This window comes from Cherax quadricarinatus, chromosome 68 (genome assembly GCF_038502225.1).
Source record: "Cherax quadricarinatus isolate ZL_2023a chromosome 68, ASM3850222v1, whole genome shotgun sequence".
NCBI lineage: Eukaryota > Metazoa > Arthropoda > Malacostraca > Decapoda > Parastacidae > Cherax > Cherax quadricarinatus.
In genome coordinates, this window is record NC_091359.1 from 8,860,536 (window position 1) to 8,883,035 (window position 22,500).

At 41.2% G+C, this 22,500-nt stretch overlaps 1 protein-coding gene across 7 annotated transcripts in view; it reads right to left on the reverse strand.

Annotated features, from left to right (window-relative positions):
- The window catches only part of LOC128697766 (pleckstrin homology domain-containing family G member 5), a 1,323,529-nt gene that overhangs the window by 272,217 nt on the left and 1,028,812 nt on the right, over positions 1–22,500 (reverse strand). For all 7 annotated transcript variants that reach the window (XM_070099656.1, XM_070099655.1, XM_070099658.1 and 4 more), the window contains one exon: positions 4,399–4,490. In XM_070099656.1, the coding sequence (XP_069955757.1) occupies positions 4,399–4,490 (92 nt within the window). The remainder of the gene's footprint in view (positions 1–4,398; positions 4,491–22,500) is intronic.

A 22,500-nucleotide genomic window follows, 5' to 3' on the forward strand; every position in this document is an offset into this window, starting at 1 on the left:
ATGTATTTATCTAACCTATTTTTAAAACTACACAACGTTTTAGCCTCAATAATTGTACTCGGGAGTTTATTCCACTCGTCCACAACTCTATTACCAAACCAGTGCTTTCCTATATCCTTCCTGAATCTGAATTTTTCCAGCTTGAAACCATTGCTGCGAGTCCAGTCTTGGCTGGAAATTTTCAGCACGCTATTTACATCCCCTTTATTTATTCCTGTTTTCCATTTATACACCTCGATCATATTCCCCCTAATTCTACGCCTTTCGAGAGAGTGCAGATTCAGGGCCCTCAGTCTATCCTCATAGGGAAGATTTCTGATACATGGGATCATCTTTGTCATCCTCCTCTTTACGGTTTCCTTAGCATTTATATCCATTCTGTAATACGGTGACCAGAACTGAGCATCATAGTCTAAATGAGGCCTAACCAAGGATATATAGAGTTGAAGAACAACCTAAGGACTTCTATTATTTATACTTCTAGATATGAAGCCAAGAATTCTGTTAGCTTTATTGCGAACACTGATGCACTGTTGTCTTGATTTTAGATTACTACTAACCAGAAATCCTAAATCCTTTTCGCAATCAGTAGTATTAAGATCTACATTATTTAGTTTATATGTGGCATGGTTATTTAACTGTCCAACATTTAGAACTCTGCATTTGTCAATATTAAACTGCATCTGCCACTTCTCCGACCATTGCATCAGTCTATTCAAATCATCCTGGAGTGCTCTAGTGTCCTCATTAGAATGAATTGGACGGCCTATTTTGGTGTCAACAGCAAATTTGCTTATGTCGCTATTTATTCCCTCATCTATGTCGTTTTTATTCCCTCATCTATGTCGTTTATGTAAATTGTGAACAACAACGGGCCTAACACTGACCCCTGAGGAACATCGCTTGTGACGTGCCCAATTCTGATTTCTCCCCATTTATGCAAACTCTCTGCTGCCTATTTGTCAGCCATGCCTCTACCCAGGGAAAAATTTCTCCTCCTATTCCGTGTGCCTTAAGTTTCCTCAATAGCCTCTGGTGTGGAACTCTATCGAAAGCCTTACTGAAGTCCATATACACAATATCATATTCATTACCATGATCTACCTCCTCAAACACCTTAGTGAAAAAGTTAGTAAATTCGTAAGACAGGAATGCCCCTTTGTAAAACCGTGTTGAGATTCATTAATCAATCTGTGCCTATCAAGATGGCTACGAATTGCTTCGGCAATTATTGATTCCATAAATTTTCCCACTATGGAGGTAAGGCTTATTGGTCTATAGTTTGAAGCCAAGAACCTGTCACCTGCCTTGTAAATAGGTATTACATTTGCCATTTTCCACTTATCATGCACTGTGCCAGTTTGTAGTGATATGTTAAAAAGATTAGCCAAAGGTATGCTAAGTTCCTCTTTACATTCCTGTAACACCCTTGCAAACAGCTCATCAGGACCTGGGGATTTGTTAGGTTTTAGTTTCTCAATCTGTCTGAGGACCATGTCACTAGTTACCGCAATCGTTCTACATAATCTATTATTTCAGGAATATCACTAGTATTTTCCTGGGTGAAAACTGAGAGGAAGTAGGTATTGAGAATTTCACACATACCCTTATCACTGTCAGTGATCTGACCAGAGTTACTCTAAGTGGGTCAGTCTTGTCCCTAATCTTACTTCTGTATACCTGAAAGAACCCTTTTGGGTTAGTCTTTGAATCCCTTGCGACCTTAGCCTCATAATCCCTCTTTGCTTTTCTTATTCCTTTCTTTCTCTCTTTAATTGAATATATTGATTTCTTAACTGCCCATCCCCTTTTTTTGACGCCTACATATGCCTCTCTTTTGACCAATGAGATGTTTTAGTCTATTGTTCATCCATTTGGGATTATTTTTGTTAGATCTAATTTCCCTACTCGGAACAAAAGTTGTCTGGGCAGCTAGAACTATGCTCTGAAAAACGTCATATTGGCAACCAAGATCACCTACCTGACCCATGGTCAGGACACCCCAATTTAGCCCACCCAGGTAATTTTTCAGTCCCATGAAGTCGGCCAAGCGAAAATCTGGGACAGAGATTTGATTGCAGTTATCTGGGCAATTCCATGATATATTGAAACTAAGTGATTTGTGATCACTTTCCCCAAGCTCATCATTAACCTCAAGATTATTAGTGAATCTTTGCTGGCAAGAACCAAGTCAAGCAGATTGTTTCCTCTAGTTGGTTCTGTCACAACCTGTTCTAAAAAGCAATCCTGAACCGTATAAAGAAAGTCACTAGACTCAAGATTTCCTGTCATATTGTTCCAATCAATTTGTCTAAAGTTAAAATCTTCCACTATCACAACATTTTCATATCTAGATGCCTTATGAATTTCGTCTCATAACAGCTATAAATCACACCCAAAATTAATTTGTCACGTCCCTCGAGAAACTGTAGCCAAACAGATTCTGTGTTCGATGTTTCTAATCTTTTATCATATCTAAGACAATTTAAATTTTTTCTGACATTGCCACCCCACCACCCTTCCTGTTGACCCTATCAGTGTGGAATAGTTTATAACCCTGTATGTTGCATTCAGAAGGCATTTCTCTATCTTTCAGGTTGAACCAGGTCTCTGTTATACCAACAGTATCTATATTACCTACACTTGCAAGTAATCTTAACTCATCTATCTTATTTCTTAGACTCCTACTATTCGTATAGTAAACCTTAAGGGAGCTAGTCACTCGTTGCCCTCTACTATCTCTCTTTGTTTGTTGATCAATTGATTTGCCATTACTAGCAACTTTATTTTGAATATTGTCTTTTAAACATATCCCTGAGGTATCCCGGTAATAACTGCTGTTTTTAACCCTAATGCTGCAGCCTGATTGTTTCCCACAAACACCCATACCTCTATAATCTATCAGTTTAAATTCCTAGACAAGTCATCAATTACCCTCTCAATTGAATTGGCTAATGCAACCACTCCATCCCCAGAGAGATGAACCCCATCCCTTGCATACATATCACGTTTGTCAAAGAATAGGTCCCAGTTATCAATGAACGGGATTGCAAGTTCCTTGCAGAACCTGTCTGGCCAGCAATTTATACCAATTGCCCTAGACATCTATTCATTGTCCACTCCCTTTCCAGGCAAGATGCTACATATGACTGGGATCCCTCCCTTAGACCTAACTACTTCTATGGCTGACCTGTACTTATCCAGCAGCTCCTCTCTCCTGCCCTTCCCAATGTCATTACCCCCAGCACTAAGACAGGCTTGTTCCCATTACCTGCCATAATATTATCCAACCTGATGACTATGTCATCAACACCAGCTCCAGGATGGTGCACTGACTTTTCTGTCTGTTACAAAATGCACGGTCCATATATCTTACCTGAGAATCGCCTACTATTAAAATATTCTTACCTTGATTAGCAGGGGAATCAGTGGTACCTTCAACCTCACTAACCACGGAAGTACACTCGTCTTGGAGAACAGAGAATCGATTTCCTACCTTCAAATCTTCTCTATGAACTCTCCTCATCTTCCTTCTTCCCCAAGAGCTTAGGCAGGTATGACCATACGTGAACACTGACCTCAGCTTCGGGTCGTGTCAGAAAAAGTATCTACTGAAAACAATAAACTCTGCCATTACATAGCAACCTAGAGCTACTGCCATTCATACTACTACTGTAACTACCACTACTACTGTAACTACCACTTCTACTAATACTACCACCACCACCATTACTAGTACTACCACCACCTACTTCTCACCTGGGGAGCGAAACGTTGCCATAATAAAATTTCACATTAGTTCCATTTGTATCCGTATACCTAACATTCTCTGGGTAATTCTAGACCGGATTATCCCACAGTGTGCAGCCCTCGGGAATTTAGTAAAAATTCAATGATCCCAGTATCCTGCCGACAATCGTACACAAAAAAGTTGCAAAACAAGCTTTGATTGCGACAACGTTTCGCTCAGTGTAAGGCTTCATCATGACTTCTGAAGCTCTTTAGTGAGCGAAACAGCCTCAATAAAACCCTGTTAGTAGCTTGTATCTTTTAAAAACAAGGATTTCAACAACGAGTACACAACAGAAATTCGAAACACTAATAACGTGAAGCTCAAACACTGCTTGAGAACAGTACTAAGAACATTACAGAAGTCAACGGTACATTAATGGGTAGCAACGGAAAGTTAACGAGGCCGTAGCGAAGAGATAACGAGGTAGTATCAGAGACAATGAAGTCGTAACAGAGATAACGAGACCGTAACTAAGAGTTAACGAGGCAGTAGCGAAGAGATAACGAAGCGGCCTCTTACACTTACCCGAGAACGGTGCTAAAACCTGCAGAACAAAATAGCACACCCAGCTGGTAAGGAACGTTAGCAGCGGGAGGAACACCTACCTCAGGGTGGTGCCCCTGGAAGCCTGCACGAACTCCTCCACAGGGTCGACGAAGCACTCCAGCAACAGCACCATGTACTCGCAGCTTGACACCTGAAACAGGGAAGCAAAATAATCGCTTAACACACCTCTAGTTACAGGACATTTACGATTTTAACACATTGGTCGTCGCCCATCGAGGCAAAGTGACCCGGAAACAAAAAGTTTTTATTCTTTTTATATTTAGTAATTTATACAGAAGGGGTTACTAGCCCCTTGCTCCCGGCATTTTAGTCGCCTCTTACGACACGCATGACTTGCGGACGAAGGATTCTTCTCCACTTACCCTTGGAGATTACTGTTTAACCCAGGGGAAGAGTAGCGCCAGCTCCTTGGCTTATGTATTATTTCGCTCCCTAATAGTTACTTAGCCCTTTGTATCACGGTGCCCCGTAGCCTGGTGGCTAAAGCTCTCCTTTCACGCGGTGAGGGTCTGGGTTCGATTCCCAGCGAGGGTAAAAACATTGGGCGTGCTACTTTACACTTGGTTGTCTATGTTTATCCATCAGTAAAATGGGTACCTGGGTGTTAGTCGACTGGTGTGGGTCGCATCCTGGGACAAAACTGACCTAATTTACCCGAAATGCTCTGCATAATAAGCGGCTTTCTATAAAGTAATGTCATTAATGTTAGCTAGGCTGTATACCTTGTACATGTAGTCATTATATTATTATTTGATTAATCTAGCCAGAGCATCGCTTACTACATCACTAGTTACTCTAGTACTCAGACTGTCAGAGCATCACTTGTATATACCAGTAGTTGGTACCATCACCTCACTAACATCTCCATCACTCAGTAGTTACAATATTACTTACAATCAAACTTTACCCCGGGATGTTCAACATGTGCGTACTTATTACATCACCTGCTGCCTTCGTATTTCTCTAACAAATTATCTAAAACAGCCACATGCATAATTCCTAAAATTGTCCCCCCACACGTTTAAATTATATTGTCACAGTACGAATTAAATCTCACAAAATCCATGCAAATTAAGAAATGGCTTGCTCACTCTCACGCGCGCGCGCGCACACAATAGCGACCAGTGAAGAGGCGGGGCCAGGAGCTATGAATCGACCCTTGCAACCACAACCGAGTACAACTAGGCGAGTACACACACACACAAAGGGGTCCTCAAGGTGCAAGTGTGGGAAGCAGGACTCTCAGAGAAGAAAAAAAAAAAAGAGGCTTCCATGAAAAATTACTGAGATTTGTTTCTCCTTGACGCTGTTTGAATATACCATTTCTGCTATATCTTTTATATATATATATATATATATATATATATATATATATATATATATATGTGTGTGTGTGTGTGTGTGTGTGTGTGTGTGTGTGTGTGTGTGTGTGTGTGTGTGTGTGTATTCAAAATGGTACACATGTTTGAAGGACACAGTAATTGTCCAAAGACTTGATAATATTGATAAAAATACATAAATTTTGAGATACAGTTCACCATAATAATCAAATACTTCACTTCGCTGCATGGATGAGAAAATCCACCAGAAAAATCAATGGCACAGGTTCTATACATTGCCAAGTTTAAGAGGAAATGTAACAGCTGATAAACTCGCCTGAGTCTCTTAATGGTCACTATAAGCCATTACCGCTGGCGCTAAACACCTTTACACAATAACGAATAGCGGAAAAGAGGATAAAATACTTTGGAATGTGAGCAAGATAGCTGGTATTTAATTCCGAGGGTTTTTACCACAATATCGTCGTTATTCAGATAATTACGGGCGACTTACCCTCTCAAATACCTGTACACATATTTGAAATAATATCCTATGAAAAATATCCAAATTTTTTTCTCTGAATGCCTTGGTGTAAGAGAAAGTCTTATGACATAAAGCAAGACAAGGGAAGAGCGGTGGAACATCACGTAGATGTATCACAAATAACCCGCACACAGAGAGGAGCTTACGAAGACGTTTCGGTCTGACTTGGACCATTTACAAGCGACAATGTATTGCTACAGTCAGGCTATTGTGCCTTTTTGTTCTTTATCACGTAGATGCATCACATAAATTACCAGATCGAAAATTCTCTAAACAAAAGGAATTAAGTTGACAGAAAGACTGACAAAGACAGACATACAGACAAACTCTGCCGCACTACATACGCCCTTCTTGTAATAATTATACTGTAAATTTAATCCAACAAACAAGTTGTGTCAACGACTGTTTGTCGTTACACAAACCCTATTAGTTATTTTTACTAACAAACTATTAACGTAAATAAACACAATGCGACATTTTACTATGGCAACGTTTCGCTCTCCAGGAACTTTGTCAAGCCGTTACAAAGATCCTGGAGAGCGAAAAGTTGCCACAATGAAATGTAGCATTAGTTGCACTTGTGTCCTTTTACCTAACAAACCAACACAGGTTATATTATACAAATTGTGGCATCCCCCTCCCCCTGTGATTTCAGGGCCCCAAATCTTGATAGGGAGTGCAGTAAACTTCTATGGGACGAAATTCGTAAGGCATCTACATACGAAAATGTTGTGCTAATGGGAGATTACAACTATAGACAGATTGACTGGAGCAATTTGACAGGAAATTTAGAGTCAGGTGGCTTTCTTGATACGATCCAGGTTTGTTTTTTTAAAACAGTTTGTGACAGAGCCAACTAGGGGAAATAACCTCCTTGACTTGGTTCTTGCCAGTAGGGAAACACTAATTAATAATCTTGAGGTTAATGATGAGCTTGGGGAAAGTGATCACAAATCACTCAGTTTTAATATATCATAGAATTCCCCTAATAATGGCAATCAAGTCTCCGTCCCTGACTTTCGCTTGGCTGATTTCATAGGACAGAAAAATTACTTAGGTGGGCTGAACTGGAATGACCTGACTAAGGGTCAGGTAGGTGGTGATGGTTGCAGATATGACGCTTTCCAGGGCATAGTTCTAGCTGCTCAGTCAAATTATGTTCCAAATAGGGAAATCAGATCAAACAAAAATGATCCTAAATGGATGAACAATAGATTAAAATATCTGATTGGTCAAAAGAGAGGCATATATAGGCAAATCAAAAGAGGAGAGGGGCAATTAAGAAATCGATATATTCAGTTAAAGAGAGAAATAAAAAAGGGAATTAGAAAAGCAAAAAGAGATTATGAGGTTAAAGTTGCAAGAGAACCGAAGACTAACCCAAAAGGATTCTTTCAGGTATACAGAAGTAAGATCAGGGACAAGATAGGCCCACTCAAAAGTTCCTCGGGTCAGCTCACTGACAGTGATAAGGAAATGTGTAGAATTTTTAACACATACTTCCTCTCAGTTTTTACACAGGAGGATACCAGCGATATTCCAGAAATGATAAATTATGTAGAACAGGACGATAATAAACTCTGCACGATTAGGGTCACAAGTGACATGGTCCTTAGGCAAATAGATAAATTAAAACCTAACAAATCCCCAGGCCCTGATGAACTGTATGCAAGGGTTCTAAAGGAATGTAAAGAGGAGCTTAGCAAACCTTTGGCTAATCTTTTCAACATATCACTACAAACTGGCATGGTGCCAGATAAGTGGAAAATGGCAAATGTGATACCTATTTTTCAAAGCAGGTGACAGGTCCTTAGCTTCGAACTATAGACCAATAAGCCTAACCTCCATAGTGGGAAAATTTATGGAATCAATAATTGCCGAGGCAGTTCGTAGCCACCTTGAAAAGCATAAATTAATCAACGAATCTCAGCATGGTTTTACAAAGGGGCGTTCCTGCCTTACGAATTTATTAACTTTTTTCACTAAGGTATTTGAGGAGGTAGATCATGGTAATGGATATGATATTGTGTATATGGACTTCAGTAAGGCTTTTGACAGGGTCCCACATCACAGACTATTGAGGAAAATTAAGGCACATGGAATAGGAGAAATTTTTTCCTGTATAGAGGCATGGTTGACAAATAGGCAGCAGAGAGTTTGCATAAATGGGGAGAAATCAGAGTGGGGAAGCGTCACGAGCAGTGTTCCACAGGGGTCAGTGTTGGGCCCCCTGCTGTTCACAATCTACATAAACGACATAGATTAGGGCATAAAGAGCGACATCAGCAAGTTTGCCGATGACACCAAAATAGGCCGTCGAATTCATTCTGACGAGGACATTAGAGCACTCAGGAAGATTTGAATAGACTGATGCAGTGGTCGGAGAAGTGGCAGATGCAGTTTAATATAGACAAATGCAAAGTTCTAAATGTTGGACAGGACAATAACCATGCCACATATAAACTAAATAATGTAGATCTTAATATTACGGATTGCGAAAAAGATTTAGGAGTTCTGGTTAGCAGTAATCTGAAACCAAGACAACAGTGCATAAGTGTTCGCAATAAAGCTAATAGAATCCTTGGCTTCATATCAAGAAGCATAAATAATAGGAGTCCTCAGGTTGTTCTTCAACTCTATACATCCTTGGCTAGGCCTCATTTAGATTATGCTGCACAGTTTTGGTCACCGTATTACAGAATGGATATAAATGCTCTGGAAAATGTACAAAGGAGGATGACAAAGTTGATCCCATGAATCAGAAACCTTTCCTATGAGGATAGACTAAGGGCCCTGAATCTGCACTCTCTAGAAAGACGTAGAATTAGGGGAGATATGATTGAGGTGTATAAATGGAAGACAGGAATAAATAAAGGGGATGTAAATAGTGTGCTGAAAATATCTAGCCTAGACAGGACTCGCAGCAATGGTTTTAAGTTGGAAAAATTCAGATTCAGGAAGGATATAGGAAAGTACTGGTTTGGTAATAGAGTTGTGGATGAGTGGAACAAACTCCCGAGTACAGTTATAGAGGCCAGAACGTTGTGTAGCTTTAAAAATAGGTTGGATAAATACATGAGTGGATGTGAGTTGGACCTGATAGCTTGTGCTACCAGGTCGGTTGCCGTGTTCCTCCCTTAAGTCAATGTGACCTGACCTGACTAGGTTGGGTGCATTGGCTTAAGCCGGTAGGAGACTTGGACTTGCCTCGCATGGGCCAGTAGGCCTGCTGCAGTGTTCCTTCGTTCTTATGTTCTTATTATGTACACACGTTTATTGTGCAGTACTTAGCAGGGTCTACACAGAAGCCACCCCAACAACCACTACAAACAAGGTATCTCATTCAGTCGAGCAAGATATTCTGTGTGATACAGTGACTGATAATTTCCCTGTGATGTATCAGTGACACCAGGGAAAGCTATGACCATCCTTCCTGATGACTGCGGAATCATCAGGACGGTAGAAGTGACACCAGGGAAAGCTATGACCATCTTTCCTGATGACAGCGGAATCATCAGGATGGTGTAAGTGACACCAGGGAAAGCTATGACCATCTTTCCTGATGACAGCGGAATCATCAGGATGGTGTAAGTGACACCAGGGAAAGCTATGACCATCTTTCCTGATGACAGCGGAATCATCAGGATGGTGTAAGTGACACCAGGGAAAGCTATGACCATCCTTCCTGATGACAACGGAATCATCAGGATAGTAGAAGTGACACCAGGGAAAGCTATGACCATCCTTCCTGATGACAGCGGAATCATCAGGATGGTATAAGTGACACCAGGGAAAGCTATGACCATCCTTCCTGATGACAGCGGAATCATCAGGACGGTAGAAGTATTAGTGGATGGTAGTAGTCTCCAGACATTTGACAAATTAGCATCTTGGATCTGGTAATGGCCCAGAATGGAACGAAACTTAGCTTAGGTTAATCTCCAATTTATGGGTTAGTGGTAGAAAAGACAACCAACGAGTAGACAAGTAAATGACTCACGAAACGTAAGGTTTTATCATGTAAACACCACAAGGTTTTATGTAAACACTACAAGGTTTTATTATGTAAACACAAGGTTTTATTATGTAAGCACCACAAGGTTTTATGTAAACACCACAAGGTTTTATTATGTAAACACCTCAAGGTTTTATCATGTAAACACCTCAAGGTTTTATCATGTAAACACCTCAAGGTTTTATCATGTAAACACCACAAGGTTTTATCATGTAAACACCTCAAGGTTTTATGTAAACACCACAAGGTTTTATCATGTAAACACATCAAGGTTTTATCATGTAAACACCTCAAGGTTTTATCATGTAAACACCTTAAGGTTTTATCATGTAAACACCTCAAGGTTTTATGTAAACACCTCAAGGTTTTATCATGTAAATACCACAAGGTTTTATCATGTAAACACATCAAGGTTTTATCATGTAAACACCTCAAGGTTTTATGTAAACACCTCAAGGTTTTATCATGTAAACACCTCAAGGTTTTATCATGTAAACACCACAAGGTTTTATGTAAACACCACAAGGTTTTATCATGTAAACACCACAAGGTTTTATGTAAGCACCACAAGGTTTTATCATGTAAACACCACAAGGTTTTATGTAAGCACCACAAGGTTTTATCATGTAAACACCACAAGGTTTTATCATGTAAACACCACAAGGTTTTATGTAAGCACCACAAGGTTTTATCATGTAAACACCACAAGGTTTTATGTAAGCACCACAAGGTTTTATCATGTAAACACCACAAGGTTTTATGTAAGCACCACAAGGTTTTATCATGTAAACACCACAAGGTTTTATGTAAGCACCACAAGGTTTTATCATGTAAACACCACAAGGTTTTATGTAAGCACCACAAGGTTTTATCATGTAAACACCACAAGGTTTTATGTAAACACCACAAGGTTTTATCATGTAAACACCACAAGGTTTTATGTAAGCACCACAAGGTTTTATCATGTAAACACCACAAGGTTTTATGTAAACACCACAAGGTTTTATCATGTAAACAAAGTTTTGTCGTGAAAAGTTTAGATTTTACTGTAAAAAAAAAGTTTCGCGTGTACTATAATGAACTGAGTTAGTTGCTTATAAAAGTACTAGAAGTACACAATAACACTAGTATATAACACTAAAATATACAGTGGCACTAGTATATAGCACTAAAACTATACAGTGGCACTAGTATATAACACTAAAATATACAGTGGCACTAGTATATAGCACTAAAACTATACAGTGGCACTAGTATATAACACTAAAATATACAGTGGCACTAGTATATAGCAAACTATAAGTAGCACTAGTACATAGCACTAAAAGTACATAGTAGCACTAGAAGCACACAGTAGCACTAAGTGTAGAGCGCCAACACAGAGTTCAGCACTGCTTAGGAACAGGTTGGGGCACCAGGAAGAGCGTACCGAATGGCTAATGAGGCAATCAAAAATCTGGGAAGGAAGGTAATTACCGTTTAGGTTAGGCAAACAGCCGCCCGGTCCCCAGTGTGTATGAATATATACCGATTCCTGTCCTTGAGTGTGTATGAATATATACCGATTCCTGCCCTTGAGTTACACTGGGAGAGTACTTCCCGAGTGATTTTTGCGTGGTTCCAGACAAATCGTGATGAATTAGACACATGTGCAACACCTGGATATCTTCACTCGCAAAACGTTTCGCCAACCAGTGGCTTTATCAATTTCATACAGAGCTTATAACTTATTAGGAAAAAGCACACAAGTGCAACTATTGTAACATTTTGTGGCAACGTTTCGCTCTGCAGGTGCTTCGTCAAGCTGTTATAAACAATACATGGACACGGAGGGTACATATAGGCTTTGTGTTAGGTGTAGTAGTTTTAATACTAGTGGAGGTGGTGGTGGTAGTAGCAGTAGTAGTAGTGGTAGTAGTAGTAGTAGTGGTAGTAGTAGTAGTAGTGGTAGTAGTAGTAGTAGTAGTAGTAGTAGTGGTGGTAGTAGTAGTGGTAGTAGTAGTAGTAGTAGTAGTAGTAGTAGTAGTGGTAGTAGTAGTGGTAGTAGTAATGGTAGTAGTAGTGGTACATATGGTAGAAAAAGTCAACTTGTACATGAGTAAAAAGATTATTAAAGCTATTGCTTCGGTAACAAATATGTGAAACACACATAGTATTAATACTGTTATGTATTAATAATTTTGTTTCTACAAGTATATGTACAAGGAATACAGGTCTTAGCTGACATCAGTGACATACTGTATAAAATGCCCCTCGTTATGCAGAGTATTTCGGACAAATCAGGTTAATTTTGTCCCCAGGTACCAATTTACGGATAGGTGAAGAGGGACAGCAGATGTCTTAAGGAAACACGCCCGAATGTTTCCACCCGTAACGAAGAAGATAATTAAATATGCGAAACACACACACACACACACACACATATATATGCTAGGAATTCGCAAGAACAGGCGAAACATAAACGGCATATTATATATATATATATATATATATATATATATATATATATATAATATATATATATCTATATATATATATATTATATATATATATATACTATATATATATATATATATATATATTATATATATATATATATATATATATATATATATATATATATATATATATTATATATATATATATACACATATTAGTATTATTACTGTTGTGTGTGTGTAGCGAGGTGCTTAATAGGTGTAAATTTTAGTGAATATGTCACTACACATGCTAGTGTGACAGGTCATGTTACGACCAAACAGGAAGCCAGGCGAGCTGTGAGGTATCACAGCTGTCAGGATATAACCTTATCACTTCCCACGCAAGCCACTGACGGAGTAGGTCAGCCAGAATTGTTACTTCTTCACAGTGCCAGTGGTCGCTGCTGCCATGGTCCCGCCACAAGGGCGGGACGAATAACGAATAAACCAACAAACGACAAATATTACATCTGCAATGCACCAAACAATGACTGACATCAACCTGGTAATAAATTCTTCAGCATTCAGTGTTGAAACAAGAGTGTACTGACTCTTATCATTCTCATCTAGTAAGAGAGACAGAGCAGGCGGATATATATCTGCATATATATCTGGATACCACGTATACCAGTTATACCGATAACCTGTTTTAAGTGATTTTCAACCCTCACATCCCGGCCTGGGTACAAATTGCACTCTCTATTGCCTGTTCAACCAAGCTTTTGCTGTTAACGGCCCGTTGGCTCACATATCCACCACAGCCTGGTTGGTTTGCCACTTAGCTGAGGCAGTGATCCATTTTCCTCTTTATAACTTCTACATTTCTGGAAATATTTCAGGTATCAACTGATACCAGGTTGAAAAGTCGAGACCCAAGGATGATGACGCAGTGTTCTCTTATTGTTCCCATGGTGCTCCTACTTTCACTGGGTTGATTCTACACTGCCACCCAAATCCCTCGGTTCAGTATATTATGGGGCTGTGTATCTCTTTTGAGTATCTCTCTAATCTTTATCTACTACTATTGCCTTGCTTTACTCCCCTTTCTGTCTCTTGTGTCACTACCATTACTCCCCCTTACTTATTACTACCACTACCAGCATTACGTCTACCACTTATCCACTTCTTTCTTAATCTCTTTGTCCCGTCCCTGTCCCCCACTGCTATATATATTGGCTCCCTCACTCTCGTGTGTTAGTCTGACTTATAAATGGTTCAAATCGGATCGAAACGTCGTCATTAGCTCTTTTTTCTCCTACATACCGGTTATTTATATATCTACGTCCACCCACCTCTCTGAACCTCTCAATATACAGCCATGTCAAAAATCTTAAGATTTTTTCAAAATACGTGAAACATTAAACAATCGAGAAAAAATATACTAAAATGTTGTATTAATGCATATTTTGACTATTTATGGTAGTGTGAAGACGTTTCTGACATACCTCATTTTTTTTGTTAAAATACGTAAATCATCACATAATCAGAACTGCTGCTAATCTTATGATAATGCAAAACACAGATACAGTGTGTGGTCATGGTGGAGGATGCTGCTTGCTGACTAATGACTGAGAATCTAACAGTGACTACTACTAATTTGTTGAAGTGGTGGTGGTAATTAACGATCGAGAGGGGTCATCAATAACTTAAGTAAAAGGACACAAATGCAACTAATGTGACATTTTATTGTGGCAACGTTTCGCTCTCCAGGAGTTTTATCAAGCCGGCTTGATAGAGCTCCTGGAGAGCGAAACGTTGCCACAATAAAATGTCATATTAGTTGCACTTGTGTCCTTTTACTTAACAGGAAGGATAATGTCGCACGCACTACACTTGATTTCTACACGAGTTATACATGAACAAAAAATCAACGGGTTAAATTAAAGTATATTAACGAATTTTCAGGCATAATCAAGAGAAAATAACGAAATGACATAGACCCGAGGTCTACATCTAGCACCGAGAGATATTAGGTAACACAACATAGGATTATTAACCCTTAAGCTTATTAACCAGGTTTATTGATCCACGTGGTTAATAACCTGGGTTAACCCAGCGTTAATAAGCCATTGTCTTCCAACTGGCTTATTTTCACTGGGGTCATATAATTATCTCCCCCGGGATGCAACCCACACTAGTCGGCTAACACCCAGGTACCTAGTTACTGCTAAGTGAACTAGGGCAGTAGGTACAAGGACACATGCCTAACGTTTCCACTCGTACAGTGATCGAACCCCGGTCCTTCTGTGTGTGAGCCGAGGTTGTTGAGCGTTCACATCCACACGCACGTTACCTTGAAGGTTGGGCTGCCCTCTTATACGTACTGGGCAGTGCCACTCAAACTGGGAGTGAACATACCACCATAAAGACAGTATTGGTCAGTGTCACTCATATTGTGAGTGAACATAACAGAGAGAGAGAGAGAGAGAGAGAGAGAGAGAGAGAGAGAGAGAGAGAGAGAGAGAGAGAGAGAGAGAGAGAGAGACAGACAGACAGACAGACAGACAGACATACAGAGACAGAGTTTGGCTGGCTGGTGGAATATTACGTTTGGTTTTCCTGAGCTAACAGTGTGGTGTATTTACCTAAGAGTGCATCTACACTCCCCCCTGCACTCCAGTGTTCACTCCAGGCAAACTTTATCACATGCACTCCATCACCTACACTCCTTCACCATCGCCTTAATTTCCACTCACTGCACTTCCATTTATTTTCAGTTTCAGAGTCAACGACCTCGTTTATCACCTCCACCTTCCAACATCTTACGCTCGTTTATTCCCACTCTATACATCCCCTTCCCTTCTCTCCACCCTACCATTTCTTCCACCCTGAATACACCCATCCACCCATTTCATCCACCCTGAATACACCCATCCTCCCATTCCTTCCACCCTGAATGCGTCCACCCTACCATTTCTTCCACCCTGAATACACTCATCCTCCCATTTCTTCCACCCTGAATACATTCACCCTACCATTTCTTCCACCCTGAATACACCCATCCTCCCATTTCTTCCACCCTGAATACACCCATCCTGCCAACTCTTCCACCCTGAATGCACCCTTCCTCCCATTTCTTCCATCCTGAATACATCCACCCTCCCATTTCTTCCATCCTCAATACGTCCATTCTCCCATACCATCAGATGACCGTCGTCCATCACTCAAACCTTCCACCCCATCAAAAATCTTCCCCTCACACTTTCCCGCATTACGCAACCCTCCCATATCAAATATTCCTCCCCTATACTCCCATTACATCTCTCAACCCTCCCACACCATGCTATATACTTCCCCACCTCGTAACCCTTTCATACCATCATTTATCCTTTCCCTTACACTTCTCCACTTTCTCAACCCTCCCATACTATGAAATATCTGGCTCTCTCACCACGTCTCCCACAGTGTTACACTCTCCCACGTCTGCAGCAATCTATATGAGGCTATTTCAAATGTCTGCGTAGTTGGAGGCTTGTCTAGCTGGGGTGAGGCTGGTGTCTAGCTGGGGTGAGGCTGGTGTCTTGCTGGGGGTGAGGCTGGTGTCTAGCTGGTGTCTTGCTGGGGGTGAGGCTGGTGTCTTGCTGGGGGTGAGGCTGGTGTCTTGCTGGGGGTGAGGCTGGTGTCTTGCTGGGGGTGAGGCTGGTGTCTAGCTAGGGGTGAGGCTGGTGTCTAGCTGGGGGTGAGGCTGGTGATTTGCTGGGGGTGAGGCTGGTGTCTTGCTGGGGGTGAGGCTGGTGTCTTGCTGGGGGTGAGGCTGGTGTCTAGCTGGGGTGAGGCTGGTGTCTAGCTGGGGTGAGGCTGGTGTCTAGCTGGGGTGAGGCTGGTGTCTAGCTGGGGGTGATGCTGGTGTCTAGCTGGGGGTGAGGCTGGTGTCTAGCTGGGGTGAGGCTGGTGTCTAGCTGGGGTGTGACCAGTGTCTAGCTGAAGTGGTACAACCTATCAAGTTATAACGTCGCATTTTCAACGTAGTAACCAACACCATTATGATAATGCTCCCAATTTTTGAAATTCCCCCATCTATATTTTAAGATAATATAGGCTAGTTTACATCAGCCTATAAATCATACTGATCAACAAATAAACTAAGATAAAAAAGTAGGAAAGATACACTGAGAAGTTTAATCCTTAATTAAGGGATTACAGTCTTGACTCTTGGTGCAGAAGCGACATTTAGTCTTGGTAACCCTCATATAGTTCATAGGTTATGAAGACAAATACTTTTGCATCATTTGGCAATGTTTCGCCAGCCAGTGAATTCTTCAGTCCAACACAGAAAAGAACGGTGGGAGATGAGAAGCTTCAGATAATCAGTCCCTCAGCCTGTAGTTGATTACCTCAAACTCACTCCTCATCTTCCACCGTTCTTCTCTATATTGGACTCAAGACGCCACTGGTTGGCGAAACGTTTCCTCAATAAACATTCACAAATGATGGACAAATACCTCATTCTTGTCGGCTTTTTCAACCAATTATATCATATATTTTAAACCCCATTAACCAACCAAAGTCTGGCAACGAGAGGCAGACAGACCCGTCTGTCTGTCTTCAAGGTGGTGCTGGACAGGCATAAAGTCTGTACCTGATCAGCCGGGCTGTGGTTCGTACGTCGGTTTACGTGAGGCCAGCAGTAACAGCCTGGTTGATCAGACCCTGATCCACCACGAGGCCTGGTCTCAGACCGGGCCGCGGGGTCGTTGACCCCCGAACTGCTCTCCATGTATACTCCGGGAGAGGCTGAGAGGAAACGGGCAATGTTCATATCTGGACGTTTGTGACTGGTGAAGCCCGAGTGGACTGTGGAAAAGGACACTTACGTGCAATTCGGGACATTTATTAAGGGAAACGTCTCGCCACAAGGACTGAAGAAGCCCCTCGTGCCGAAACGTTTCCTCTAACTAATGTCATGAACTGTACATATGTCTTTTCCACATCTTGTCGGTGTGACCATACCATTTCTCAGAGTGGACTGTCTGATGGTTCTGAGAAACAAGTCTGACGGCTCGTCGGTGCTGCCACCACCACCACCAAACTGTCAACAAGCTGAAAACACCTGTAAATACTACTATTACTATAAAATGATAAAAATGTGGTAGGGGTTAATATTACTCCCCCTCCCCTCCATACCCCTTTGTTCCAGAAGGTAATCAAAGTAGTGTTTGAGAGGATGAGGGTCAAGGGGCCAGAGATGAGCCTTCTGTCTGGTCACGAGTAAAGGTGATGCAGACTTATCCCCTGTCTGGTCAGGAGTGACGTGAAGGAAAGGGGGACGGGAGGAGAGACCAATCCCCTGCCTGGTTGTGTGTGTGAGGGGAAGCAGAGGTGAGGGAGAGGGGAAAGGGGACAGAGGTGAAAAGAGAAGTGGCAGAGACCAGAACCTAACCCCTCATGTCTGTCTGGAAAACAAAATACACCAGCAGACGCTGCACCATCGTCTGTCTGCCTCCAGCTGACGCAAATTATACTGAATTAAGAGCTTACACCAGCAACGCTGCTGTGGACACAGTGCGTTGCAGACACACTCGAACTGTTGAATTTCACACACACACACACACACACACACACACACACACACACACACACACACACACACACACACACACACACACACACACACACACACAAAGATTACGACTGAGATCGAAGGAAAGGAGAGACGGCATTCGGCTAAGTTTCCTTACACCTGATGCCTCTGTTCACCCAACATTAAACAGGTGTCTTGAAGTTAGTTAAATTAGTTTACTCTTGTGGATACAATGTTGGGGAAAAGATATTAAAAATGCCAATAATAACACTAAAGACGAAGCAAGACGAGCCATGTTCTGCTCCTCTATAAATAGGTAATCTCTCTTGCTAACACTGGCGCTAGGACTTGTCTGTGTGTGTGTGTGTGTCTGTACTCACCTAGTTGAGGTTGCAGGGGTCGAGTCCTAGATCCTGGCCTCGTGTGTGTGTGTGTGTGTGTGTGTGTGTGTGTGTGTGTGTGTGTGTGTGTGTGTGTGTGTGTGTGTGTGTGTGTGTGTGTGTGTGTGTGTGTGTGTGTGTGTGTGTGTGTCTGTCTGTCTTTGTGTGTCTGTCTGTCTGTGTGTGTCTGTGTCTTTGTGTGTGTCTGTCTACTCTGTCTCTCTCTCTCTTTCTCTCCCCAACTCAAATCGATAATTAGATGAAGATAGACTTAAAGAACAAAAAAGGCACAACACCTTGACTGGAACAATACACTAATAGCCCGCACATAGGAGAAAGAAGCTTATGACGATGTTTCGGTCCGACTTGCGTGACTTGTCAATGGTTCAGGTCGGACCGAAACGTCGTCTTCAGCTCCTTCCTCCTATATGTGGGTTATTTGTGACACAGACATACACAGAGTGAACATCAAGGCCCACCAGCCTGACTCTCCCTACACCTCTACTTACAGACGAGGATCTCCACAAGTCAACAAGTCAAATATCCTCCATCTCATATTTATCCTTATGTAGCCTTCATTAAATGGCGACAATACTTAAAAGGCGCATCAATCATGGATGAACAAAGGCAACAAGCCTACAGATCAATTATAGGTGGGCAGAGGTAGCAAGCCTACAGATAACGGACACACAATGTAACTAGACTTATAGACTGGCGGCTCACCGCACGGTGTAGACCCGGGCCAGGATCCGTCCTGGCGAACCTACCTACCCATAGGCCTACAATATTTGCATGCCAGTTAAACTTAAATCAACCATTACCACGCCTAAAAAAAGAAAATAATCATCTCAACCATCAGGAAAGATTCCCAACGAACAGCAAAATTTTCCATTTATAATTAACAATAATTATGTGTAATCCCTGAATAATGACTATCTTCGGGAAAAATCCCTTGGTAATATAGCATCAGAGGTCCCTTGATAATGTAACATCAGAAGTCTCTGGATAATGTAACATCAGAAGTCTCTGGATAATGTAACATCAGAAGTCCCTTAATAATGTAACATCAGAAGTCCCTTGACAATGTAACATCAAAGTCCCTTGATAATGTAACATCAGACGTCCCTTGATGTTGAAAAGTGTTAATAAAAAGAGAACAGTTCCTCTAGAAGCTCAGTTGAAAAGCAACAGGTTATACAAGCTTCTATAAAGACAGTCATTTGCTGTGTAGAGCTTTATCAAGTTATGACTTGATTAAGCTCTACATCCAGGCGAGTACAAATAGGAAGCTCATCTCTCTCGCGCTCAGCGGACGGAGTATCAAACCTCCACCGGGTCTTGTGCTGACCCACATGAGTTTAGCGCTTATCGATTCTTTTGTACAAAGAGCGAAACGTTGCCCCAAGAGAAGCTTGAAGTGCAACTTATTACACCCGCCGTGACACTTACCGGAAACAGTCATCCAGAGTACTTGAAGACATTTATAAGACTTTCATTACCATTTATTTACCAATAGTCTTAGTTGCTGCTTCTGGTGAGAACAAATGGCCCGGAGGTTGGGGGGGGGGTAAACAACGAAGTCTATAACTCTGAGAATAAATGCCCCACGAGAGGATAAATGGCCAGGACTATACCTCCCCTAATTGGGAATAAATGCCTCGGGAGGATAAATGGCCAGAATGACTCTGCAAAACCCACAAGTTGCTGAGTAAAACATGTGCAACACTCATCTTAGTGCAACTTCCACTTACCTATGTGCAACACTCATCTATGTGCAACACTCATCTATGTGCAACACTCATCTATGTGCAACACTCATCTATGTGCAACACTCATCTATGTGCAACACTCATCTATGTGCAACTCATCTATGTGCAACACTCATCTATGTGAAACACTCACTCATCTATGTGCAACACTCATCTATGTGCAACACTCATCTATGTGCAACACTCATCTATGTGCAACACTCACTCATCTATGTGCAACACTCATCTAAATGCAACACTCATCTATGTGCAACACTCATCTATGTGCAACACTCATCTATGTGCAACACTCATCTAAATGCAACACTCATCTAAATGCAACACTCATCTACGTGCAACACTCATCTATGTGCAACACTCATCTAAATGCAACACTCATCTACGTGCAACACTCATCTACGTGCAACACTCATCTAAATGCAACACTCATCTAAATGCAACACTCATCTAAATGCAACACTCATCTAAATGCAACACTCATCTAAATGCAACACTCATCTACGTGCAACACTCATCTATGTGCAACACTCATCTATGTGCAACACTCATCTATGTGCAACACTCATCTATGTGCAACACTCATCTATGTGCAACACTCATCTATGTGCAACACTCATCTATGTGCAACACTCATCTATGTGCAACACTCATCTATGTGCAACACTCATCTAAATGCAACACTCATCTAAATGCAACACTCATCTAAATGCAACACATCTAAATGCAACACTCATCTAAATGCAACACTCATCTAAATGCAACACTCATCTAAATGCAACACTCATCTAAATGCAACACTCATCTAAATGCAACACTCATCTAAATGCAACACTCATCTAAATGCAACACTCATCTAAATGCAACACTCATCTATGTGCAACACTCATCTATGTGCAACACTCATCTAAATGCAACACTCATCTACGTGCAACACTCATCTACGTGCAACACTCATCTAAATGCAACACTCATCTAAATGCAACACTCATCTAAATGCAACACTCATCTAAATGCAACACTCATCTAAATGCAACACTCATCTATGTGCAACGCATCTAAATGCAACACTCATCTAAATGCAACACTCATCTACGTGCAACACTCATCTAAATGCAACACTCATCTAAATGCAACACTCATCTAAATGCAACACTCATCTAAATGCAACACTCATCTAAATGCAACACTCATCTAAATGCAACACTCATCTAAATGCAACACTCATCTAAGTGCAACACTCATCTAAGTGCAACACTCATCTATGTGCAACACTCATCTACGTGCAACACTCATCTACGTGCAACACTCATCTACGTGCAACACTCATCTACGTGCAACACTCATCTACGTGCAACACTCATCTACGTGCAACACTCATCTACGTGCAACACTCATCTACGTGCAACACTCATCTACGTGCAACACTCATCTACGTGCAACACTCATCTAAATGCAACACTTAAATGAGTCTTGATCATAAGTATTGTATTTAGATAAGTGAATGTCGCACATAGGTATGTGCCACACTTATCTACACGCAACACTAAGTGCTGCACATATGTCCCACTGGTAAACTATTCCACACCCTTCCTAGTAAAAAAAAAATATTGATTTCACTTCACAGGCTTTATAACGTCAGTGGACAAAATTTACTTCCGCTGTTACGTGTTTAACCGGGAACGAAACAGAGTGATTCTGTAGCGAAACTCTCAAACAATTGTTTTTATTTCTCGTATTTAATCGTCTTGTAATCTAAATGCTGCAACGATGAATTAATTGAACTCTTCTAAATGGGTTTCCAACCATGACAGTAATGGGAATGTGCTCTTCTAAATGGGTTTCAAACCATGGCAGTAATAGATTTGTGCTCTTCTAAATGGATTTCAAACCATGGCAGTAATGGGAATGTGCTATTCTAAATGGATTTCAAACCATGGCAGTAATGGGAATGTGCTATTCTAAATGGGTTTCAAACCATGGCAGTAATAATGGTAAACGATGATACAGGAGACCTGAATGCAGTATATGAGCCTTTATTAGCAACGTTTCGCCCACGGAGTAGACTTTATCAAGTCACGAACTCTGGAGAGGAAGGAAGAGTTTATGTAAAGG